Source organism: Galendromus occidentalis, unplaced genomic scaffold (assembly GCF_000255335.2).
Source record: "Galendromus occidentalis unplaced genomic scaffold, Mocc_1.1 scf7180000077536, whole genome shotgun sequence".
NCBI lineage: Eukaryota > Metazoa > Arthropoda > Arachnida > Mesostigmata > Phytoseiidae > Galendromus > Galendromus occidentalis.
Genome location: NW_003805524.1, coordinates 302,841 through 329,143, shown reverse-complemented (window position 1 = coordinate 329,143; position 26,303 = coordinate 302,841). Strand labels below are relative to the sequence as shown.

General features: G+C 53.3%; 1 protein-coding gene across 1 annotated transcript in view; it reads right to left on the bottom strand.

The window, feature by feature from the left end:
* Nucleotides 1-13,200, bottom strand: part of zfh1 (Zn finger homeodomain 1) — a 96,669-nt gene extending 83,469 nt beyond the window's left edge. Inside the window, exons 1-2 of the mRNA XM_003748580.2 lie at nucleotides 12,988-13,200; nucleotides 12,599-12,875 (exon numbers count right to left, since the gene is read on the bottom strand). Coding sequence (XP_003748628.2) covers nucleotides 12,599-12,875; nucleotides 12,988-13,200 — 490 coding nt within the window. The remainder of the gene's footprint in view (nucleotides 1-12,598; nucleotides 12,876-12,987) is intronic.
* Nucleotides 13,201-26,303: the final 13,103 nt, after the last annotated feature.

Sequence of the window (26,303 nt, the reverse complement as noted above, 5' to 3'; positions counted from 1 at the left end):
CTCCCTCCTCTCTCTCTCTCTCGCTTCCTGTTTTGGCTGGCTGGCTGGCGAGCGCTTCTTTGACCAGTAGCATTGAAAACCAGCATCGGATGCCGCATCGCTTCCCCGGGGTTATAGTCGAGACGCGAGTGGCGTGGGCGGATGGATTGACGAATGGATGGATCGACTGACGAATCAGATCAGGAGGTGCATCCTGAAGATGGGCAGTGGGTGGCGGACTGACGCGACCAAACTTGGGTTTTAAAATCAGGGATTCTGACCATCATCTACTTAAGCCGTCTTGCAATTCGAACACAGTCAGAGCTTCGAGTGCGACTCTGCGAGTATCTGACGGAATCGTTGGCAAATGCGCGTCATGGTGCCCTCTTGCCTCTCTCCGAACGGAGCAAGCAGCTTTAGGCAAAAAAAGGAACTCGCCGAGTGACCGGCTCGGAGAGGCCGAAACCGCGAGTGAGCCCAAGTCGATTGATGCAGTGGTTAGAATCCGGGCCACGGTCGACATACGCAATGACTTACAGAGGAGCCACCGAGACTGAATTAGATGATAATGTTGAGGGCACGGTCAGCTCGCCGCTTCAGACGAGAGGATCAACGTCGACGCTTCCTTGAGGGAATCCCTACGGTGGAGTACCCCCGAACGAAAGACGGGAATTTTCTCCCTTGAATGTACATAGTTTCGGGTTCGCGGGGAAAATTCTCCTTCTCCCCTCTTCCGGCCCCGTCCCTATGCACTCGGGACATTCGAAACGTCAACGCCTGAGAATGTCCGCAGATCGGTCGGAGGATCGCGATTCCTTTTTTCAGTGGCGAGATCAATTGCATGATGTTCGACGTTTATTCCATCTCGATTTTCTCGCGGAGTGCGGGAGCGAAGCCCTTGGATATTTTTTCGCGCCGCGCCGCCTCCCCGAACCCTCAGTTTCTTCCACGTTGAGGATGTCTCCAGTTTCATCCAAGTACGCATCGCCCCCCATCGGAGCTGAGCGTACCGCGCGGCCATGGTCACATTTCTTCTACTTGCACCTCGTCGCTTCGACTGCCGTTCTTCCTCTTTTCTTCTCTCTCCTCTTTCTCCCTCCCACTCGCACTTCATCGTCTACACATGAGCGCGCTGCTTTTTAAGCGCTCGCTGTCCTAAGCACTCAGCAGATTTTCAGTCTCTGAAGTCTCTCGTTGAATCTCTAATAAATTGTCTTAGCCAACCTTCAAACAGCGGAGAAAATCTTGAGATGTGGTTTTGCTCATCTGATCGAATCTGCATAGCGGCAGATGTCGGCCGCAGGCCCGCTCTAGGTGTGGGCTCAGCAATCTAATGGAATAAGGAGGCTACGGTGACTGAACAGAGAAGTGATTGTAGGGAATAAGTAAGCCACTTGCTCCGCGCCACGTTAAAGTCTAGCGTGCACCTTCGGAATATTCATCCGCCCCGAGGCACTCGTCGCCTTCTCAGCGACAAGTAACACCGCCAGCGTCGCCGCTCATGCGGCTGATGCCATAAAGTTTAGGAGCTGCGGGGAGAGCTCTGTTTGTGACAACAAGCCACTTTTGCTGAGTCGCCACCTCGGCTCAACGTGCGAGAGCTAACAGACACACATGGATACGGTCGTCGACGGAACACCAGACAAACCCCCGGACGAAGTAAACCACGGGAACTCTCCCACCACGCGGATCGCAGACCAGAGTCCGAGCAGTAAAACGCGCGCCTAAGAGATTGTTGGTCTGGGACTGGAATGTCGAACGACAGGGGATGCGACAGGAGGGACCGCAAGGGCTCGAGAAGCAGGACAGAGGTCCGGTGAATTTTGACATGCGTTGAAGAGCCGAGATCGGGTTCGTCTCCGGAAATCCAGCAAAGGCTTAGAGTGTGAGCCCTGGCCTCAAAAGCACGTTTTTCCTTTCGTTTGAAATCGCACGGCGCTTAACCTTGCCCTCACCTTCCCGTCGACGGTCGGGAGCGAGATTCGCAACCCGAGCAGGGCTCACGTGCGGCTCGGGGCGAGAAATTTCCTTGTCGGGGAAGAGCTCTCAGAGTTGAGTTTTTACGCAAGCTCGTGATAGATGGACTTTGGTGGAAGTCGAGTCATTATATGGGGGCGCACCTGCCGTCTTCGCCGGCCGCCTTCTCGGCACGGTGTCAGACGCGCAATCCGGGAGTAGGAACACGGACGACGACGACGAGAAGCAGGTGGGGGCACGAGGGAAGAGAAGCGGAAGAATCCACCTATCTTCCAAGGCACGTCGACTCATTTATTTTGCAAGGCGGCAGGCGCCAACGAGTGGAGAAAAGTGATTTCAGCAAGAGGTACGCCCCCTCCTCCACTCCAAGCATTCCACGCTTACACCTGCACAGATACGCGGCAAGCGAGCTCGTTGAAAACAGCGCAATTCGTCCCTACGCGCGGATGAACGGCGCAGGTGTTGGAGAACGTTTTTTTACCGGCAGTCGGACAAGCCCTGAGCCCAGTCCGGCGGAATGGAAGTTCCGGATCGGACCCTCCTCGAGTCGAGTACCTCTGGATCGGAAAGAGCCAAATCTCAAACGAAGGAATTTCCCAAAAGATTCTGAACGTGCCCTCGAACGCGAGGGGTCGATCCCCCGCTGATTGCGTAGGTGAAACTCTTTCGCATTCATGCGGGATTCCTCGGGGCGAAGGGTGAATCTCAACGCCCGAGCTTTCCTCCTCGGTCCCGGTCGAGTCTCGCGGCTGAAGGGTATAAACGTCGGCAACAACTCGGCGGGGATTCGACCGGTGAATTGGCAAATGCCATTTATGGCTGAGATTAGGAGGTGTGATTGCGAAGTAGGACTACGAATCGTTTTAATAACGCCGAACACACATTATGGAGTCCGGGCGCCGTCGAGAGTACGGCGAGCTCTCGCCTCCTCGGGCGAGGATTCGGCGAGTCTCGCTTAGGTCTCTTAATCTTCAAAAACCGGTATTTCGATAATCGCCATCAGAAAAGAGTCCTGATGTTTGATATCCTGACAATGTCTGGAATCAATGGTCGGAGAAGCCGGGTCGACGGGGAAGCATCGGTATGTCGCTGCACTACATCTCGAAGTGGAGCCGAGAAGGTAGAGAATCGGTAGAGACATTTTCAGTCAATGGTTCCGACGTGCTGCGACCTCTTAATGTCCGTTGTAATGCCGGCTGGGTGGCTAACCGGCTGGCTGCGCATGGTTAGCCAACGGCCCGGGAACTGCGAGACATTCTGCATGGGGGGGGTAAGAGGGAAAAATCCGTATCCACGACGTCACCGTCACATAGTAGACCGGATCAAGATCCTACAAAGCCTCGAGTGAGTTTGTTTTTGAAAAATATTCCTCGGATCCGATTCTCCTGCACGTCCGTCGATTTTTCCCGTGGGTTCTCCGAGCCACCACCCTAGCTCGTTCGGCGCGAGATCATAGAGCTCCATGAATGACTGCGTCGACCGGGAAGACAAATGAAGTCAAATGGAATGCGATGTCGTCGGCGTCGTCGTCAGCATTAACATAGCGTACGCGCCATTATCCTCCGACAGATGTCAACACGCAAATGCACCTGCAGTGATCTGTAAGACGCTAACCACCGTCTTCAGCCGCGGCACTCTAATCAGAACAATGATTCCTTCACTTCCGAGGCGGAATCCCGCTCGCGGACGGGCCTGACTTGTGGGACAGGGCGACGCATTCGTTTTCTACTCCTCTCGGAAGCGACCTCGCATCGGGAACCGGATGAAATTCGTGCGTGGAGCTGAGCCAAGGTCCAACGAACGGCATGGGCCCATATATGGTCTATATGGACGGCTCAGGACAAAACCTAGGCGAACGAGAGGAACTGTTATGAAGTCAGTACTTGGAAAAGAGGAGGAAGTCGCCCCATGATGATGATGGGAGGATCTTCTCTCGCAGCGGGCAGCATATTAGTTTACAGATGTGCGGCTGAAGAAAACTCTGCGAGAAGTGTAGATCATGACGAGTAAGTCCGATGACTCCGAGCCGAACGCTGGCCGAGCGTAGCGCCGGTACAGAACAGCAGCGAGTTGAGTTTTCTCACGTCGCAATGTGGTCGTGGCGGTCGCCAACGAAATGATCATTGTCGCCATTTCCTCGAGTGCCGCCGCTTTCGTCAAAGACTCGTTGACGGTCGGACGAGACGACAGACCTCCGGTCGGACCGCGCAGCTCGCCGACTCACTGACTGACTGACAGAAGCTCATCTAAACGGAAAGACGGCGAGGATATCACGAAGTGCTTTTGTCTTTTAGAGGGATCATCTTTTCCTCTCTCACCCCCTCACTTGCGGGAGCCTCGCCGCCGTGCTTGCCTGTGGATCCTCCAATCCGTAGGAGCGGTGCAAGGCTGGTCTTTGTCGATCGAGTCCCACCGCCAGACGCAGCGAACTTCAGACTAACGACGACGACCTTCCGACAGTCGAAACGATGGACAGTCGATCGGACGAACGGAGAGCGACGCCAAAACCCCGTCTCGAGCTTGGGAGCTGTCGGATCAACGGACCGACGGAGCGGACTTCGGCCCACTGAGGGGCATGAGAGAAATGGGTACAGAAATGCGGGCTTAAGGGACTCGAGCGAGATGGCCATTTTGTCACTCCATACAACTTGAGTGTCTAGATGCCGCAATGGACATTTACACCGTGACGAAAACACTCCCTCAAAGCTTCAAAAGCGGCGACGGAGCATTGTGGTGACCGTCTTCTCGGCCGACAATCGTCAGAGCCTCTCGTCACTCTGTTGACATTCATACTCGACACTTCAGTCGATCTTCCTTCCTTGAGAGAGAGAATCCTCTGACATGAAAACCCGATGCGTGGTCACCCGGTTCGAGCCCGCAACAATCATATCGCATCGTCGGGAAGAGCCTAATCCATTCGAGGCGCTTCCGACGTTCGATCGACACTAGTTTCCATCGAGGAGTGAATCGGACCGATTTTCGAACAGATGACGGAAATCCTTCGGATCTGAGGCTCAAAAACCTCTCGGAGTGCTCTCCGCCAACGAAACATTAATTGCCAATCCAGCGGTTCCATAAAACATCCTCTCGGGATGGCGGTGGTGGTCGCCCGAGCATCATGTAGACGAGAGAGGGAAAAATCTCTTTGAATTGAAATGTGTGTTAAATCGGCCAAGGCCTCCCTCTTTCCCCGGTGCCCTGCCTCCCCGAAGAGCAGGAGTTGCAGGAGATCAGGGACGAAGATGAGGTTGCTCGCTTGCTCGGTTAGACCACTCGCTCGGCTCATGTTCTCGGTATGGAGTCAGTAGTTGATGAGTGTTTGGCCTCCCAAGTAAGTACAGCTTTTTATGAAGGATGCTCCATCTCGGCGTCCGCCTTCTCCGAGTCCACCACTCCACGAGACCCCTTTCCCTCGTTTCTCGTCGAGTCTCCCCCGAATCTCGAGCCAGAGGGAAGTCTCTAAGGAAACTTTGCTCTTAAATGAAGACTTCTTCACTAACTGGCTGACTGACTGACTGACTGCCTGACCAACTGACTCGCTCGCTCGTTCGTTCGTTCAGTCGCCCTCCGCGTCCCGGTGCTCCGTCCACTCGCCGACCGCAAGCAAGCAAGCAAGCCCGAGAAAGCAGGTGGCCGCGGCCCGAGTTGCTGCATTATGTCGAATAAAAATTTCCAATGCAGGGGTGGGGTCTGGTCACGCAACGCAGTTCGAACGGAACCACTTGCTGATTCTATTCTGGGCCGTCTTCGGCGTCGTTGCCGAACTCACAAGGAAGCCGGGATCGTCCTCGCGAGCGCGCCCCATTCGACTCCCGGCGCGACGTGAGCGACCTGTGGGCGTACGCCTGTCAACTCCGCGGGCCTATTGCGCGTCAAGTCCACACGGACAGAACTGAAGAAGGAGAATGGGTGTGTCCTTCACCCTATCATGCCTTATCCATCAAAAACATATGCAGCGAGATCATCGTCAACATTGCTGCTGTCGTCATCGTCGACCGTGCCGCGACCCTTGTTGTTGTTGGTGTTGTTGTTGTCGTTGTTGTTGTCATCATCGGTCTCTCGGTGAGTGAGGGGTCTAGTCCCGAAGTTTATCGGTGGTCTGTGGAGCGAGGAAGCAGGCGGACGGGCAGGCAGGCAGGCAGGCACGAGGATAGGCAGACAGACAGGCGCGCAACTTTCTCGGGTCAATTCCGCCCTCGTCACAGCAGCGAAGCCTCTCATCCAAAGAATTTCCGTGAGGAATACAATTATTCGCGCAGTTCGATTTCGCGATCTCCGCCGTCAAGAGATTCTCTTCCCGATCGTTCCAGAGACCGGAGCCGGCCCCGGTCATAAATGGCGGCGATGCACTTGGCTTTACCCTTCAGCGGGAGAAATTTCCGAATCCCGCTCGGGCCAAACGGTGGACCGGCTGCGACCTGGCGGCCATCGAGGCCACCAAGGTAGGCATTTGAAGCAGGCCTCTCGTTGTATCTCCTACTCGGCCGTCTCCTACCAGGGTTCGTATCCTTGCTGGCAGGCAGTGGCTGCGGGAGCGAGGTTAGCTTTACAAGGCATCCCTAGAGGGCTATATCTGCAAAGGTGAGTCTTTCAATCAAGAGGAGCTCGAATTGACTCGTCCCCATCCATGCTTCGTTGCAATAGAAGAAAAAGCGCGCCTACTTCAAGCGGCCAGTGCAAACAGACAGGATACCGATGCCCGTGTCGTTCGCGTTTGTTTGTTCATTTGTGTATACACATTCGCTTGTTTATGGCACCGCTCGCTCCCTATTCTACGTGGGCGATTGTCCCCTACGTCGGCGAGCCGTGTCCGTCGGCTGAGGGAGGTGCGGAGGTAGTCGTCTCGTACGCCCGCTCGATCCACGAGCATCGATACGTAGAACCTCTCACTATGTCGTCGTCGTCGTCGTCAACGTCATCGTCCATCGCAGACACGCTATCAAACGCCGCTCAACGGTAAGAAGAAGCGGCGACGAACGAACGACCGACCGGCCGGCCACGATGGTGCTCTAATGGCTTTTAGCTAAATGGGGCCCGACGGCGATCGACCCATACCGACCACTTCAGGCAACTCGACACGCGGGAACACCACAAGAGCTCTGAGATATGACCGTCTGTCATCCTACGTCGCTCACTGTCATACGGGAAGATACCGTGAGACACGGGACTTCAGACAAGCGGGAGGAACAAAGCCTTCCCGGAACTCCCGGGCTCGTGGCCCTGCGAGCGCGGAGATTTAGAAACTCCGAGCTCCGCAGCGGGAGGAGAAACGGTATGTCCTACGGACGTTGGACAGAAAGGAGGAGCCTCGACGAATTCAAGACAGGACATAATTGCGTGAAATAAATCGATTTTTCCTCCTCGCCGAATTATTCATTTGAACTTGCGGGACCGTGTCCCCAGCCTGACCCTTGGTCAGCCAAGTGTTTCCTTGGTCACTTGGTGTCCTGTCTGTGCCTCTCGGTGGTCGCCGCTCTGAGAGATCTCTTTCCGGTGGAGGTGCAGGTGTCGAGTGTGATGGAGCCAGTCGGCGAGATAAGAGCCCGGAGAATACCGTGAATGAGTTTCTCAGCGTATGTCTTTCCCCTATCCTTGTCGAGCGGGCGAGCGAATGAATAGGAGCAAACGGTGACTCTAAGGTTAACTATGGCCTAGGGTGATGAAGCATTGTGCTCCTTCGCCCAGCCCTTGCCGAATGAATTGTGAGCTGCGTTCCCCCTGCCAGCGCGCTCTCTCCCATCGTTCATATGTGGGTGAGGATGTCCTCCAACATGTCTGCATTTTGGCAGCAGCGAAGGCTCTGTAGATGGCCGCGGTGGTCTCGGCGGCGAGTGAGCATCCTAATCGAATAAGCTAGTTGACTCACAATAGCTCTGAGATTCATGTTGGGCCTCTCATATCGAATTACAATTAGGCAGAAGCACTTCTACAAACTATGTCATTTTCGAAACGAGCGTCGCACGCACGCTCCGCGCCCGCCTGGTCAACTCGTGACCACAATAAAGAGGCATCTATCATCCGCCATTTTGTTAATTTTCTCTTCGTCGCCGCTTCCCAGCGTGTCGGAGAAATTCAATCCACTACAAACAGGAGAGTTTCAAGCGTTCTCACCTGCGAATATCGAGAGTGCTCTCCGAAGAGGACACCGGATACCTTTCAATGAAGAGATCGGAGCGAGCGGCGGCGCTTCGAGGAGGCACAGGGATGGAGGAGAACGACGACGACGAGAACTCGGGGTAAGAGACGCGAATTTCGTGCACGATGGTAATTTATCATCGGCGAGCCATATTCAATGCGTCAGTTATGTTTGCTCTTTTTCACATTCGAGATCTGGATCGAGTGTCACGGCTTCATCGAGACGCCGATCAGAGTGAATTCCGATTGGCCGGACTGAAGCTCTCGAAGACCCATCCGAAAGGGCTCGGTCTTTTGGAACAAACAGATTTGTAGTCGGCTGTGAGGTTTTGAGGAAATGGGGGGGTAAGGGTCGCTGACGTCCACTTAACATCGCACCTCCTTTTCAAGGAATCGAGTGCGTAGTTCATATTACCCTTAGTTACTCCTGCGTTTGTGAGTGCTAGATGTCGATGAATGAATCTGGCCTGACGGGATGCCGGTTCCGAGCCTCGCCCGATCCTTCTTTGGATTCTCGAATAATTGAGACTAGAGTTCAGATTGGAGCTCACAGATTCCGAATGTCTCGAATCCATCTCTCGAGGGGGAACCGATTCTGTCTATCTGCGGCGCGGCGGTTCGAAAAGGCATGCAGATGCGTAGCTTTCCGCCCTCGGAATAAAAGACCGCCGTGATCTCTATCAGCGAAAAATATCTACCCGGCTCGTGACTCGGCGACTTGTAAGGGGAAATGGAACGACAAAGTGACCCCGTAAAGTTGGTTCGGGACAGCTTTCGTGGATCTTACTCTACTACTCGGTGGAGTTTCGCGTGTGAACTAACGCTCTCTCACTCACTCAACCGATCGGCCTTATTCTCACAAGCTACCAGGAGGAGAAGGAGAAGTCAGAGTGGTAGAAACACAGCGGAGTGTAACCGATTGTCTTTCGACACATATCCGAGAGATGCATAAATCGCTCGAACATCGAATTGAGATAGCAAACCAGAACTGCAAGAAGAACATCGTCAACGGGGGAGATATCCGAGAATAAAAGTGAAGCGGCACGCTCGTAGCGAATTTACGAGAAACTTATATCAGCGGTACCGTGACACACATTTACCCAAACAGACACATACGCGTCTGACGAAATCGTGCTTTTATCCGGGACGCCTGACGAGAAGCAAAGCTGAAAGTCGATGGATGGATGAAAGAACGAACGCGCGAGCGAGTGAACGAACGCTCCTCCACTCACCGGGGAACAGGAAAGCGTTTTTGAGGAGAAGAGAGGTCAAGGAGGATGAATCGGAGCGACTTGGTTCGATGCCGACAAGGATCTCTCCTCCACGAGGTGCTGTTCGTCCCAATGTCTGTTTGTCGGCGGCACTTGGGTGTCTATGTGACTCTAAGCAGTCATCGAGCCAGCGGAAGTGGCATATAAAAAGTTGAAAGCTTCGACTTCCGGAACAGCACGCGGCGATCGGGATGCGCAGTTCAGCCAGCAGCGCTGCGAGCGCAACTCAACGATGGATACGCACGTGGATCAACGAGCTCTGTAGGAATTCAGTGAGGCACACCCTCGTATTGTGTACGTGGGAAAGGAGCGTCTGAAGTACGAGCACAGAACCCCGGGGCGGAAACGAGGGAGGTGATGGCAAATTGGCGGACCAACCAACGAGCGAACCAATGCAGCAGCAGCATCAAGAAATGAGCGCGTGACACCTTCGTCATAAATTTCGTCCCCTTCTGTCTCAGTTGCGATGACTCCACGGGTAACCTCGTCTCAGCGGATCGAGAAAGTCGCTCATTCGAGACTCGAAGCGAGCGAGGTCGGGGCCTCGAAAGGATGAATTCCTTCAGAAAGCCGCGTCTATTCGACTTCCTTGGCCCATTCGACGGAGAGACCCACCGACCCACTCAGTCGAACTTTCTTCGATCCCGGACTTGGACCTCCCGCTCCTGTTGTCCATCTAGAAAAAAGAAAATCCGTCTCGAGCTTCTGGAGTTTCAACGGATCGTGTTCTAGGAAACGGAGGCCTCCGAAGATCGAAAGAGGCAAGACGCGCCCGGGGACTTGCCGATTCTCTCCTTCAGCCGATTAGTGAATTCGACGAGGGGCGAGGGAAATCGGGGCGCATATGATTTTTCCCCCAGAGAATCCGAAGCCATCTCGGTTCTCATAGCTCAATGGCTTCACGCTCTTCGACGACGACCGCAGCGGCTGCGGCGATGGCAGCAGTCACTATGTACGTTCCCTAAGGTTACTCGTCGGCAATTACTCACGCGCGAAGGGGAGGGGCAGGAATCATGGAGAGCGGAATCGCAAGAGTTATTTAATCAATCAATTGTGCTTTCCGCTCGCTCGTCAAGGATTCACTAGGACGCTGTTTCTTACTGGCCGGATCGCTAATTCTGTCGTTCTCTCCCCATGGATACAAGGACTCGAATCCTCACTAAAATCATATTGACTCCGGCACGAGCCGGAAGCAGAATCTCAATGGCCAGAGTTCGTTCGCACACGTGTACTCGTTGACTTGTTCGTTCCTCCGCTCACTACCAACACACGCTTCGACTCGGAGCACCATCAAGTTCCTGAGAGTTCATTTCGTACATCATCGATCCGATTCCTCCGAAGGGTGCCGCGAAGGACGCTCCTCGGGATGCTCCATGAAGAGTCGTTATGCCTCCTCGCCCGCTGTGAGGTGCACGACGATGAGTACGTACATCCCCTGAGGTCCCTCGCGTGAATTGAGAGCTCCAGCTAATACACGAATTCCGTGACAAATAAATGCTTTCGCCATCGGAGGCGAACGAGGAACCTGTGAACCGCTCACGAATGACAATGTCGCGGAGAATGTCTGTGTTTTCGTCTCGACCATTTATTCTCGGATTGGGAACGAGATTGTGCGGTTGGGCTAAAACAAAGATGACGAAACCCGAAGGAATTCGTGTTTTGTCGAATCACACGGATTCCACGATGGCGGAAGCGACACCGACTCATGAGATTTATCTCGTCCGAGTCGTCATCGAGAAGAACAAGCGGGATGAGAAGAGAAGCCATATTAAATTGGCCTAGAACATTCCAATATACAGATGACTGACAGGTAGTACACGAGGATATGATCTGCGGGCCCTCCTTCCCCTTCTTCCATCACTTAGGCTGAACTCACCGATGATCCTCTCGCTACTCCCCCGAGCTGCCTTGTCATCGTAAGCCTAAAATATCTCGTTGAGCAATGTGTATAAGTTGTGTATCCTCTACAAGTCTCCGCTGACTCGGCCTAATGTTTCATAAATGTATTCTAGTCTGTCCCTGGATCCCGGAAGGATAGGGCGAGGCATTATTCATTTCCTCCCTCAACTTTTTCTGCCACCTCATAAGCACTCCGTCGAATTGCGCAAGATTTCGAGCGATTGTCTCTGTGACCAGAGGAGGAAACCATTCGGATAGGACTCGTTTGTGTCAATGTGGGGAGCCTTTCTGCCGATGGGGCACAGGGTGCACAATTGCACTCACAATTGTCAATAAATAGATAAACTAATGAATGAATAACGCCATCGATTATTCAATAAAACGAGATCACTAGCCTTGGCATGTCGAAGATACATCGAACGGTTCGTGGAAACACACCGGTAATCGATACCGAGCTCACTCAGACGGTTCAATATGCGATCCATCCAAATTTATCGGCACCCAGATTCTTTCTCCAGCATCATCCATCGAGTTATTCGTGGCGTCCCGACCTCGGCATTCTTCGGGAGCGTGGGCCTCGATTCTTCACCGTCGAACACTTATACACGTAGAAGTATCATATTTGTCGTGTATACTCGCACGATTTACGCAAGTCTGTCGCTTTTTATATTCCGCTCTCCCTCTCCCGATCTGATACCGAATTTCAATGTGGATTTCACGTTCTATGCAGCGCTGCGACCGCCTGGGATCGGTATCGGCATACTCGAATGCCTGACATCGGTCGGGAACACTGCAGTATGACGCTGTGCGAGCCATGGTCCAGGGTGTGATTAACGGCCGCGACTGAAGAAGAGTCGCTCACTTGTCTCGGAGGAATGGGCCACCGAGCTTCGCAAAAATGGCAAATTATGAGAGAGCCTTGCATCGAGGGGTTCGTCGCTCGCTCGCTGGGTGTCGGTCTCACTAACCAGATAGCTAACCAGCGGAGCTGACTGAGCTCTGTCGCTCACTCGCTCGCTCGCTTGCAGGCTCTAGTGGCATTCATCATATAAACCTCAGCGTCAAGCTCAGGCGTCGCTGTCCACAGCAAGCGGTCTGTCAAGTTGAGTGGATAGTGCCATTACAATATGAATACGAGTCCATATAGATTTATCGTATATATGTACATAAACTCGTGCGATCCCCACGTATGTATAAGCGAGCCGAAGTGAGACGCGGTCAGTGAGCTTTCGCCCAGTGATTCGAATTCGATTCCGCCAGGAGAATTCTCAAGAAGATTTTCCGTCCGATGGAGGGAAGGTTGCTCATAATTTCGGGGGAATTTCCCCTCAACCGACCTTTGCCGATATGTTGATCCCGCTGTGCGAGGTCCCTGCAGTACTCCAATGCGGTCACTGTCTCAACCACTTTTGTGACAACTTCACGCACTTCATAGTCCACATTCTCACTTGTCTGACGATTGTTGATCCGGGGAGCATTGATAATCTGTACAGCTGGCTCACATCTCTTTGATATGATTACGGAAACTGCATTCGATGATTTGTGTAGGAAGTCCTGCGGTTTCACAATCACTATTTTCTGCATTGGGAGTATCAGCCGGGTCTGAGTGAGGACCTGCGAGCGAAAGATTCGGTCGACGAACGATCGATACACGGATTAACGGCAATAATTCCTCATTGTATTGATCGGAGGAAGTTGTATAGCCTCAGCTCCTTAATAGCCTCACCTGAGGTGGACCTTTGTGCACGTAGTCATGGTCGAGCCACGGGTCTTGAGCAAGCGGAGCAGGTGGCGATGGCGAGGGTGAAGTTTCTACGATTTGCAATGGAATGCTAAGATCCAGACCCGGAGATGGCGAACTCGGTGGTCGCAGCGGGGTTCGGGTCAGCACTGCCACCTGTTTCCCGCTGCAGATGACGGATGTCGCTGCAGTACTCATGATCCGCCGTTTTTTCTGTGGATGGAGAAGAAAAAAACGATCTTATTAGGATCTGGCATGAACTCCCATGCAGTGACACGGAACCCGCTCCTCGAGATGAACCGAAAAGAATAAAAGAGGTAGCTCGCTCGTGACTCTGGGAGAGACGCAGAAGAGGAGGTCGTCAGAGGTCTCAAAGTACTGAAACGATAACCCGCCGTTTCCCTCCCGTCCTTCTGTAGGAGGGGCGTGTAGAATACATCGCCTCGTGATTCTGATCCCACGAAATCTCTGCCTGGAGTTCTCAACAATCCCCGCATGCGCAAGTTTCTCCAATCTAAGTCAACGAAAGACCAAATGTTCCCTTTTCTCACATCGAACGAGTGTTCCTTGATTTTCGACTTCCTATTTTCGGGCGGATTACAGCTGGAACTAAGAATGCACCCGAGCGGCGAACTCTAACTGGACTATGATAAGCCGTTCCCGAACATCAAGGTACACAGAATTACGAGTAATTATTATACAAAAACCAAGCCAGCCTTCGTAGGTGGAACGATCCCTCGAATGCGAAAACAACAGTTTCGGCAGAACGAGTTGCAGCTCGACGGCGCCTAAACCAATCCTGGATTGGATAGAAAACCGAAATGGGTGGCCGCTGACCAATGGCGTATGGCTGTAGCTGTTCGCGCGTGAGGGTAAAGCAATTGTTTTGGCAGGTTGCGAGATTGCCGTACGAGTTGTAAAGCTCAACCTGCCGATCTATCGCACCATTGGTTGCTCGATAGTAGAGGTCGCAGTGCTGGTGTGGCGTAACGTGTGATTGTATGGGGTCGCATCTCAAGAGGGGGAAGGCGAGGCATTGGCGTGACCGTCATCCGAAGAACCCCCTCCACCCCTAGGCTCCGAGGCTGGAAATTTCTCCGCTGGATAGACTCTATCAGTGAAAACCCGAGAACCCCGATCGGGAACGTAGCGGCTGACTTATTCACCACCGGCGTGGGCGGGCAGCATCCAAACCGGATCATCGGACATCGAGGTACCTGCCCGTCCAGACGCTATTAAGGAGTGCACGAGGTACACGGAGGCCGTTCCGGCTACGATGCCGCTGGTTCCTGTCTCCTGGGAGAGACGACATATCGAATGACAAAGGTGTGTGTTACTCGGCTCCGGGCGGCCGCTCTCTAACCCCCGGCTGCCAACCTAATATTCACTCGTAGACACCGAGGCGTACATACATCGCGCAGACGATGCACGAAGAAACACGAAACCTTTTTTCCGTCGTCCCGGGTAAACATACCACTCTCTTTGGCACGTAATCGAGCCCCCTTTTCCCCTCGCTGTTGCTCTCCCGATGCCGCTCCATCCAGACTCCTTCTCCATGGGAGCGCTCCCTCCCCCTCCCCCTCGCTCGAGCGGTGAGAGACTGTTTTTCATCTGGAACCGACCAGCCCCCTCATTCAGCGGCCCCCCTCCCCCCCTCTACCTACCCCTAGCCACATTTCCTGAACAGACTGCGGCTCATACACAAGCGTCATTAGAGCGCGCGAAAACAATCTCGTAATCCAAAAACGTCCGACCGACCGTCCGAGCAGCCTACTACCCCCAGTGATGAGCCTGCTGCTGTACGGTCTACAGTGCCGAGGGTAAAAGAACGAAAATCATCCATACTGAGCCGACAACTAACCAAGCCGTACCGTTCCCTACCCCGCGTTCCGCCTCGCCCTCACTGTCTCCCCTTCCGAACGCTGGTACGTTCCCTGAGTGGCGTAGGAGCCCTTACCCGGATTCTCGTTGAGTCAGCCCTTTGTCTTCGAGCCCTGTCTTCTCCTGAATCTACCAGTCATTTTCTGTCATCCCCCCGCTGTGTACACTTTTCCTGTCGCCCCCCCCCCTTCAGCAAGAAGAGCGGGTGGGCACCGGAGCGCACGAAGAATTCACAATAAGCCAAAACAACCAGTGTCTACCACAAAAACATGAACACGGACGTTGTCAAGCGGACGAGTGGGCGAAACAGCGAGCCGGAGAGCAACCTAAGCAGACAGATAAAATTCAAGCTCGAGTGCCTTTGGGGAATGATAGCGAATACAAAACATTCGATTTTTCCGTGAAGACCCTGCAGAGTCTCGCCAGGATGGAGATCACGAAGATCCCGTATCACGAGTTCCCCGTTGATCGCATGCAATCGGGCCAATCGTGGAACTTCATGGCATAACCTGATCCCGGTTCCATTTCTAAGCCCAGGAAGCGCTGGGTACGCGTTCGCTATGAAGCCCAACCCACGTGATCCTACGCGTTCCTATCGACATCTCGTCAAGATTTCTTTTTTTCCAGCTATCGTCCGGGGAAAAGTTGAAACTTGTAAGAATGTGTTACGTCGTCGCGACTGTAACGAGGTTACTTTTCCCTTTATCTGATTTCGCCCCGCTCACTTCGGCGGCAGCCGCTGCTGCCGCTTCTTGTGGGTCTCGCGGATCGACGGCGTTGGGAAGATGTTTTAATTAATTGCTCATCATATTTGCCCCGTCGGAAGCGAAGCTTCTTCTCGCCTGTCTGTTCAGCTACTGAGATGTCAAGGAGAGCCCGATACGTCACTCTCCCACCTCACTTTGTGTTGGTCGCTCGAGTTCGATGAATTCCACTCGAAATCGAACGTCTCATGCGTCCGAGCACAAATATTGGACAGCGTCGATTAATGGTTACGTTTGAGCCTCGTTCTCGGACGGAGGGAGTTTTAATGGATCCAAACTTCGAATGAGCGAGACGAATGTGATCGACCGCGAGGTGGGGACCATCCGCACAGAATGCTCCGATATCTTCTCCTCTGGTAGTTCTTGGGCAGAGTGGAGTTTGAGGAGTCTGAGAAGTAAGTGAGTGTGGCTGCGATTCCGCCCGAATACACAACGACGCTCCGTTCATTGTCACCGCTGCCGTCGATGTCGTCTTCTTTCGTTTCGTTCGGAGACGACTCCTTTGGCTGCTGCTGCTGCCGCCGCCGCTCCTCTTAATAAGACGAACACTTTTTCCGCATGGACAGCTAATTTTTTCTTCATTTTATCCTCCCGTCGCGCGGTGTCGCGCTCGCCGCCAGCAGTGCGAGCGGATGAGCGCCACCAACACCATCGGAAGCGATCGACAGTGTTTCTGTGAAGGAGGCGCGCTTGACTTTCCTTACCGGCTAATCTAGCGAGGGAGCGACTACTACGGTTCCTATTGGACCAGCACCGCGGACTCACTCAGAACGGGACAGCGTCAGAGTTCTTCGATCGCCGCCCACCCAGAGCGTGGTCGAGAACACTCGTGGAAGGCGCCGAGGAATCCCTCGGTTCCCGTAAATTTTTCCGAATGCGCAGCGGTCAAAACGCTGAGCATCGATTCCTAATTCCCAGCGATGCTCTAGCAACGAAACCATATATTACTCATCATGTCCCGTTTGGCTGGAAAACAACCTGCACAACCGAAAGAGGATTGAGAATATCGTCCGGAACCCGTTGTGTCGCCGTTTTGTCTCGTTTGCATTGCTTCTCGCAGTGATTCTCGGCGTCGACGGCGGCGGGGTAACTTCGACAGCAGCCGCAGAGAATTAGGGAACAACTCGCGAAAGGAGAGATCCTCCGGCGAGCCTCGAGAAAAAGGGGCAAACAGCATCGGAATTGTTCTTGTTTCCTCTCGCCTGCTTTGCATACTAATCCAGGCGGGGCGAGGGAAACGAAAAGACGGCGCGGGAGAAATCGGATGTTGTCAATGTTTAGTTCAAAACTCTCGCTCGCCGGCTTTGCCTCCCCCAATGGCGCGATCCTCGCACTTCTTCGTCCTCCGTACTCCTTCTCCGATCTCGTCTACCGGGAACTCGCTAACATAGCCCCGGAAGGCATGTCTGACCGATCTTTCCCATTCGGATCCTTAAGCTCTCCTCCTCTCTTCTTCCGCAGTGTCGGTCGCGTTCTCCGTTCGCACGACTCCAAGTCGGAATTCGCTCCGTCACAACGAGGTAAAATTGTCCGGGACTCCGCCACGGGACCATCATCGATTTACAAAATCGAAGCGAATGCGAGATATTTCCCCTACCTCCGGTTTACGCTCGATTTACCTATGGAGAACGCTTCCATCTCGCGAACTCGGGTTCCGGTGCGAAAAGAGCACCGCGATTCGATTGGGGGCGATCAGAGATCTCATCGAGATGATTGAGAATACTACAATTGGTGCCATGTCGCTAGAAATGCGGGGGGTCCGACCCCGGGCACGTCTCCTCAATTAACGCCGAGGAAATCAGCAGGTTCCAGGTTAGGGAGAGCAGGAAACAGGAGCAGACCGAGCACGACGTGGGATAAACGAGTATCGGATAGAATGCTGGCCGCGGGAAGGGGAGCAAGGTGATGAAAATTAGAAAAAGGATTTGGATCGCTGTTGTCGCTGCTAAGAAGGCTGACGCGCTTGCGGCTTTCGATGCTGGTGGCGCTGCTAAGGGGATTTGGCACGGTCTCAGGATGTCGGATCCGCGGAGCCACCGACTAAGCAAGCGAGCGAGCGAGCATCAGGCAGACGCAACAACAAGAACTTTTGTGTGACTGCTGCCTGCCCTTGTTGGGTTCAAGCGGAAGAGCAACTTTCGAGAGGGCTGTGTGATTCTAATCGTGTTTGGAAGCGAACGTGCCTCAGGGCTGGCTCATTTTCGTCTCCGTTCGTCTGTCGTTCGCTTTCTGTCCGTCAGTCGGTCCCTTCGCCTGCCTGCCTTCCCCTCCGTCTATCCAGATATCCGCATTGGTCGGTCGGTGGGTCTGTTTGTCGGTCGGTCGGTCGGTCGGTCGGTCAGACGGTCTGTCCTTCGGTAGTTCGATTCGTCCGCTCACCCGAGAGATGGATCACCGACAGTGGTCACAAAACCAAGTTAAATATCTCCCCTCCACCTCGACCCCTTCGCATCATTCGCTGTTTGGATGATGATAGCAAGCCTCCGAAGCCCGTCGTTGTGTTCGGAGTAGCCGAGCATAGGCTGAGTGGCTTTTCATTCGATTTGTACTTGACAGTAGGAGCGATACGGTATGCCGCCGCGGTCAGATGTCTCTTGAAATCTCCGGATTGTAATATAATTCTAAGCTGAGCGTATCGTTCTCTAAATTGGAACACCCAGACAGAACTCGATCCTCCAGGCATCCTCCGCCTTGGCATTGCGCGAAAATGCTCCGCTCTGTCGTTCCTCTGGGCTCCGGTGGAGACTATGGGGCCGGATCGACCGAGCCGAGTATGCAAACCACCACCACCCCCCGACGACAACGTCGACGACGCAAACACGGCGCCTAAGCAAGCCAGCAGTAGACCACTCTGCCCCGGGAATAGAGCTTCGGTGTATTCGCTTCGATCGCCCAGTTATTCCGTTTGCCCCGATGCTCTAGCTCTCCTCAAACCAGTCGAATATGGCAATGCTGATGATGATGATGATGATGAAGACGACGACGGGGATGCATATCGACATGACATGCCAACAGCTAACACGGTGGCGTGCGGGCAGGATTGCAGACGACGGGCTCGACGGCTCGCAGGAAGCCACCGAGGGAAAACGACAAGTGTCTCCGAAAAAGGCCAATTGGTGCTATCGAGGTGGTTGTGTCGTCACAGATGACATCGGTGTGCTCGACACCACTGCCGTCGCCCGTTCGACACCGCTAGCACAACCAGTGACGGCGGCGGCAGCAGCAGCAACAATTCTCTAGGGAGTCCATGCTTCTTTGGCCGTATCGGCGGGGCATGTGTCTCTGGGCGAGGAAATAGGGGGCGTAAGGGGGGCCTGGCGGCGGAAAATAGGGGGACGGCAGGACGAGGGGATAGCCTAGCCTTCCTCTATATCTGGTCTGAGAGCTAGACATCGAAGCGACCTGACAGGCGTGACACAGCTCGCCGCCACCGCCAAAGCCCCAAGGAGACTTGGTTCGTCGTGGTCGGATGCTGGCTGGCGTCAAAGCAGCCGCACTCGATGCCGTGGCCCCAGCACGGAGTGCCTTGAGGGCTCGACGTTTTCGTTCAATTTTTCGTTCGTTGTTTCTGCTTCTCGGGCTTTCTTTCGTTTCCTCGCTCACTCGCTCGCTCCACTGACCGAGTGGTTTGCACGTCGTACCTCCTAAAAACGACAGGCTCACTCGGTACAGTCGTGGAGACCGTCGTGGCGGAAGTCACCGCTGCTAGGGCCGTGGCTAGCCGCGCACTTTCGGCGAAAAGCTGACGCGACCGACGTCACCGAACGTTTTTGACACTTTTATACCTCGACGGTGCGTCACGCGGGCGTTTCCGAGTGCGCCGCGACTCCACGCGAGCGGAACCCTCGGCGAGCTGACTGGGGCCCCGAGGATCGAGGCCATCCATGTTGCGATCCTGGGAGAGGAAGGGGATGATCGAGGTGGAGCAGCACCGGCAGTTGTTCAGAAACGAGGGAACGCTTTATGGAGTAGAGCTTCGCACCCTTCGCGTCTGCGTGCCGTCATAACCGTCAAGTAAGCGGATTGAGCCTTTATGACATAAGTTTATGTCCATCGGAAAGATCCGTCACTTTTACGAGTGTGAGAGCGCATCTAGCCCTCAAGGCTCCAATGTCGCGGCGGGCGAGCGGGCGGCCGCCGCCGCCGCCGCCGCCACCGTCATCGTCGTCGCAGAGGACCGACGAAAGACGTGAGGGGAGCAGAGGAGAATGAAAGAGGGACACATACCGAGAGCAGAAAAATAGCTGGCTGCCAGCCTTGGATCGCCGATGTGACCCAGTCATCACAGTATTGGCATCAACAGCAGTGAAGGCGGCATCGAGATAGGAGACCTGTCGCCATTTATATCATCTCTCCGCTAAGCCGAGAGCTCAAGCTGAAACTTTGGTCCCCCTTTTTGCAAAGTCTCTCTCCCTCTCTTCCGTCTGTTCTCCGCTTGTTCATCTCCTTCCTCCTTATTTTGTTCCTCGGTGGAGACGATATCTTTGATTGAGGCGATTCTAACCTTTGTGTGTGCAAAGAGAGGAATCGGACACTTTCGCACCGCATGGGCGAAACTGATACGGCCGAAAATTGTACCGCGGAAAATAACGACTGACACCATGCGACTCTTCGGTGAATTTACCGAGGACTACAACTCCCTAAATTGATCAATCACGGCGACCGCTAGAGAACCCAGGCGGAAAGGAGTTCAGATCGACTACACATTGCAAGGTGCATTGGGAGGGGGGCTTTGAATTTCCTCTCTTTGTGGCTTGTTGTCCGAACAAAGATACATAGTTCCACAGGTTTCAAAGCTCGACAGATCCAATGGCGAAGTTGAAAGTTCTCTTGTCGGAGCACCCGAAGCTCTGCTGACCATTCCTATTCGATCAGGTCTTTTGTTCAGAGAGCAGCAGAAGTTTCTCTCTTTTGTCGCAACTCCCGTTCGCTCTCATCGAATTCTTCGCCCACACTCTGTGACCACTCCTCTCGAGTTTCCGAGTAAGGTGTCATATCGCCTCCAGGTCCTCACAGAGCTTTCTCGGAACGACTGCATTCACTCCAGGCTTGGCTGCGAGCTTTTGAAGTTCATTTCATTGAGCATCGTTGATGGATCTGTTCCATAGCTGGAACCATTCGTCGACGCCGAATGCATTGCCGTCAGAGACACCAATAACCGACACGACGGCCGAGCGACGGACAACTACGGCGAGTAGCTGACATTATTACCAGCGCAGTTTCGGCTCAACAGAACGTCAACGACTTCCTGCAGGGTTTGTGAATCCATCTGTTTGTCCTGCAGCGGTCTACTTCCGTTTTAGACTCTCTACATTGAAGACGACAACGCGGCTGCTGCCACCGCCGCCGGAGCCGTAAACAATCCGCAGTGTCGTTGAGCACTCGCTCGGTCAGGGTATCTGCGCTAACTCCTCTCTCACGCAGGATATGGAGTGGGAGCAAGGGCTGGACGGACCCTTCTGGACCGGGGCATCGTCGTCGCGAGCGAGCTCTTGAATGCTTCCTGCACTATTCCGGCCTCGCTGATGGAATTAATTTTCTAAAAGGATGTCCGACTTAGTTCAATAAATACTTTTCGTTGCAACCGCTCCGTCATTTGGAACGGGAAATTACTCCTCGCCGGATCCGCGAATCCCTCGCGGGCCACGGTGCCGAATTCCCAGTCTGGACAATCCTAGTTTCATTCATGTTCGAAAAGGATATTCGAACATTTTCACGACTCCGGTCGACTTTTACGAAAGCTGCTCGCTTTCATACGCACCTCGAAAGCTGCATGGATCAGAGCGGGCGAGTGATGCAGGGAAGGGGGGGGAGCGTCGTCGAAAGAGGCAACGATTTTGGCTGCGATGGTGCCAGCGGGGTGTCTTCGAGGCCATTATATAGATGTTTAAGGTGAATGAGATTATCTTAATGTACAGATTATGTCTAACCGGTCCGCCGGTCAGTGCACGCTTGCCCACCAAAGAACCAACGGCGACTGGTGGGGAATGTCTCCCGTTGCCCACCCAAGAGAGAGGGCTTTTATGGCTGTTCTCGCAAGCTGACTGACTAGCCGAACTTGCGTGCTGGTCAGTCAGAACTAATCCTATCTAGGTGGGCACCCACCTTAGCTGCAACATTCGCCCACTTTGCACTTCAGTCAGCCTGCGTACCGGCAAGCAAGCTTTGAATCAACAAGACAAACACCATTTGTAGCAGCACGAATCCCTCACCTCCGTCTATCTACCTGTTTGTTCTGCAGATCGCCCCCATGCGAGTGGTAACCGACGTGTTGCGCGTGCGGAAACCTCCCGGACTGTGGTCGCTCGACGGAACAAGCGGGAGGGTGCGGTGAATTTGGAAAGTTCTTACTCAACATGAGGTTCTGATGGCGCTGATTAATATAACGTAAATCGGGGGCCCCATGTTTTAGTAGGAACTCGTTTCCATCAATTTCCGTCGACGACCGTTTGGAACAAAGTGACTCGCAGTGGGTTCGTCGGAGAAACAGGCACATTCTAATGAACGGAGCGAACAGAATTCAGCGGATCTTCTCTTTTTTTTGCTGCAGGAAGCTCGACACGAGGCGGTACAATTATATTGCGAAGAACAACAAGAGTAACGAGGAGGGGAGATGAGGCGACTACTACACACGAGGGAAGCTGAGCCGCGGACCGAGTAGATGAAGTCAAACGAGAGCAACGTTGTTGCTGTTAGGAGAAAGAGCGAGGAAAACGACGATTATGAATGCTCAGGAACACAATGCGGAAGGCGGAGGCCGTTGGATGAGAAAATTCAGCGGAGAGAGATTGTTGCGGTTTTTGCTCAATTTTGTACTCGGCTGTGCATCAGTAGTGAAAAGGCACATGCTGAACTCCTGAACTGTACATCAGATATTTCCATAAAACAGGTTAGGATAAGAAGTATAATTATCTGGGAACGGTCAGTTTGGTGCAAATCAAAGTCTACTCGAGCGAAGAATCGATGTGAGAGTGAAGCCCGCACGCCCATGTCTGAATCGCTCGTGATAGGGCGGCGCTCGCTACAGTCGGAAACTTCTGCACTGAACGTGCCGGCATTCATACGCGAAAGGCATGATCAGGGATGCAGTAGGCTCATCAAGAGGCGGACTGACTGAGTAGCAAGCAAACCAGTGTCTCTCCCGTCCGAGTGCAACTGCTAACTATTATTATTAATATTATCTCGACCTCAATATATTACGAGCTAAATGCAGGCACGGGAGTTGGCTTCGCGTCGTGGTGTTCGTAGCCCCGTGATGTCCCTCGTTTTCGCCTGGTCGCTTAGTGTATCCCAACTCACTCTCCCACATGATTCCGTCGCACGGAGAGCCCCATTGCCCGATTATAGAACGGCCGCGCCGACCAGACGGGAGTTAGACTGACCGCTGGTCTGGGGCCTTGATCCTAAGGTCTCGATTTTTTTTAGTATTCCGTTTATCCTTAAGCACAGTCTTCAATTGATGATCTGAAGAGCGGCTAACGAAGAGAGATTCCGATGCAAAAGCCAAAAAGCCCTCAGGACCGATTCAAAGAGCGACTACGTCATCCGGGTCGCTCAATTTCAATTCCCTCAGGAGACATGTTTATAAATAAGTTATCCTGGGAAAATAGCGAAACTTTCGGTTACGCATCGTTGCTGTGATTGTCAGCCGTCGTCAGCGAATGAGTAAGTCGCCCTTACAAATTCGATTACCTTTAGCCCTATTGTATCATGCGACACCCCTCTGCCATCCAACTCACCTCATCTTCCCCAACGCGAGTCAGACCCCCTCTCCCTCCATATCCCACTCCACCCGTGTACGCTCCCCCCACCGACCGAATGGATCACCTTGACACCTTGTTAACATGTCCTCGATTCTTCGGAGAGAACCGGACTCTGACTGAGAAGGGGATGAATGCCAGGCATTTGGTCATGGGAAGTGAGCTTCTCATTTTTTCTTGCTTTCCTGCCGAATGGAGGGGATTCTGAACTTTGAAGTGAACATTGCAGAGACACGTGAACCCGCAAGGCGCACGGGGGGAGGCCATCTTCGGATCTAATTTAATGTTCCTTTTTGCAACGCGACAAGCCGACTCGGCTCAGTCAGCCGCTTTTCGCACGCCTAGGAAATTTCCAAGTCTCGTTAACAGCGATGTGTTTATAACTCATCGTACGGAGAATCTGAGGTGAGATAGTCCACGAAACGAGTTCCGTGGATTTCGCTTCTTGTGGATACCAAAGTCGCACTTAGACATCTTGGATGACCCACATGTCTCGGCGGTTCCACGGTATCTGAATCGTTTGGGTTGGGGCATTTTCAGAGATGAGGTCTTGATCCCCTTGCGCGCACCTCCCCACTCAAATATGCACAGAGCGTTCCGCTGTAGCAGCACGACATAATTTTGTTATTATCTTTGCGTATAATGGGAATTATAAAAATCGCGACGATTATACCGCTCACGCTGGTGGCTCAGGCGGCAGCGTTCTTGAAGACGATTCGTCCGCAATTCAATGTCGTCTGAGCGAATTTTCCTGATCGCTCGCCTGACAAGTTGATTTGATCCGTTATCGAAAACCTCTCCACGAGCTCGAATTCAGTGTTTTTCCACGAATTTGATTGAGCTGAGATTACAACCTTCGGCGATCTCAGTCGAAAATCAGGAAAAATTAACGCATCGAGATCGATTCATCAAAATTTTCAGGGATTATTTATTTGGGGAAGAGATTGTGAACCGATCGAGAATGCCGAGTTCGTCATATCTCGTCCGGTTGCCTTGCACCAGGTGTGATCCCTGACTGAGCGAAATTAGTGAAAGAACCACAACGACTCAAGAACAGCGAATCTGCGGTCAAGTCGACGGAGGCTCGACGGGCGACTTAGAAATCGAGCGAGGAGTAAGCATGGGAGGATCTCTCGCTCGTCGTCGTCGTCTCCTTCATCTTTGGGAGCAAGGGCCTTAAGTGTCCTTAGGTTTTTGCTATTTCCCAGACCACTCGGTTCGCGCAGTGCCTGCCTTATAATTGCCTTCCATGATTAATAGACTATGGGAATTAAACATAAAACCTCTTGCTGTTCTGTGCTTGCCTGACCACTAGCTCGCTCGCTCGCTCGCTCGCTCGCTGGCCCGGTCGTTTTGTGGCACTGAGGTCGCTCGCTCGCCAGCCCAAACTGATGTACCTGGGCGAATATTTTACGACGGGATTCAATTCATTACCGAAACGAACCGTAACTCACAAGATACAGAGCCCACTCTCTGCAACTAACTCATCGCTGTCCTCGTTGCAGAACAGGCGAGCGGACAGACGGACGGACGCATGGCGTCGTATTCCCTATTCGTTGCCGTTCCACCATTTCTCCCAGCTCTTCCAGTGGCTTATCAGCAGACTCCCACCGCGAACACCGGTCGACGACGAACCGGTCAGGTCGACGACGGTTTATAGCGACCGAGAAGAGCACGAAACTAGCTGACTAGGTGTATCGCTCCTTTCCCCGGCTCGGTCACCTTTTATATTTTTTGTGCCCGAATCGACCGTGAATCCATGCGAGCAGAGGGGACGCTCGTCTCCGAAGAAGGGGAAATCTCGCGGATGGACCGGAGTCTGGGTCCGCGAATCATGCCGATTAGCAGGCCTAGAGGATCGATTGCCGGAGCAATACTACGACAATCCGTAATTTCACGAAATGAAGAATGCTGGAAGCGTCGATGTCCCGCGATGGGGTCCATGTACATATCATACAGATGTCAGTCGAGTCAATTGCCCAAAGAAGCTGAAGCGGCTTGGAAAAGCTCGTGGAAGAATGGAGCCGAGCCTCGTTGACGAGGTGCTGTGGAATGCTCGCCATCCGGCCGGAGCCATGTGTATTTCGGGGGAACCTCCTTTGAGAGGTAGATGATCTTTTGCTTGTCCGGCTTGTTCAAACGTTCACCGACCGAATGAGTGACCGCGCGCTCGGACTGTTCCGCCAGCTGCCTGGTCTTCAGCCGAGGCGCAAAGCATCGCTACCACCACCACTACTACTTTTACCACTGCGGCGACAAGGGCCGACGGACGGGCAGGCAGGCGGCGACAGCCACCAGCAGCGGCTGCCGGAGCACATATAAATGATGGCCATTTCAAATCCATCATTTTTAACCATTAGACGGGCGAGGGCGGGCTGGAGGGCGAGGGGATGGCGTTGCGCGCAATGAAGAGAATGAAGAAAAAGAAAAGAGCAGGGAGGAGGTCGATCCAGCCAAGAATTTCACAATTTTGCCTCAAACTCATGAAATGGATGCGCAACGGCACTCGTTTGCGAGACGCTTGCACGGCCGGCAGCTGCAGCGTCGATGGTGGTGAAGCGGCGGCGGGAAGGCTCGGCCGAATACGGTCGCAGCTCGACCATTCGTCGTTGAGATTCTGAAGAGCCTCGTTTTCCATGTTCAGTAAATGTTCGAGCGCGACTTCAATACAAGTTCAATGCGACGTTTTTCTTTTGGCTCCATTTGAATTGAGGTCGTCGTCGAGCAGCCGCCGGTTGCATTGCCTGCATTGAGACGATTTTCCCTTCGACTCAATCCCTCCTCGTCCTCCGCTCGGAATCGGCGGAATAACAGAAGAAAGGACGTCGCTTCCTTAGCAGCCAGCGACCGACTGGTTGACAGGGTGGCTATTAAAATAATCTCGAATGTCTCGACC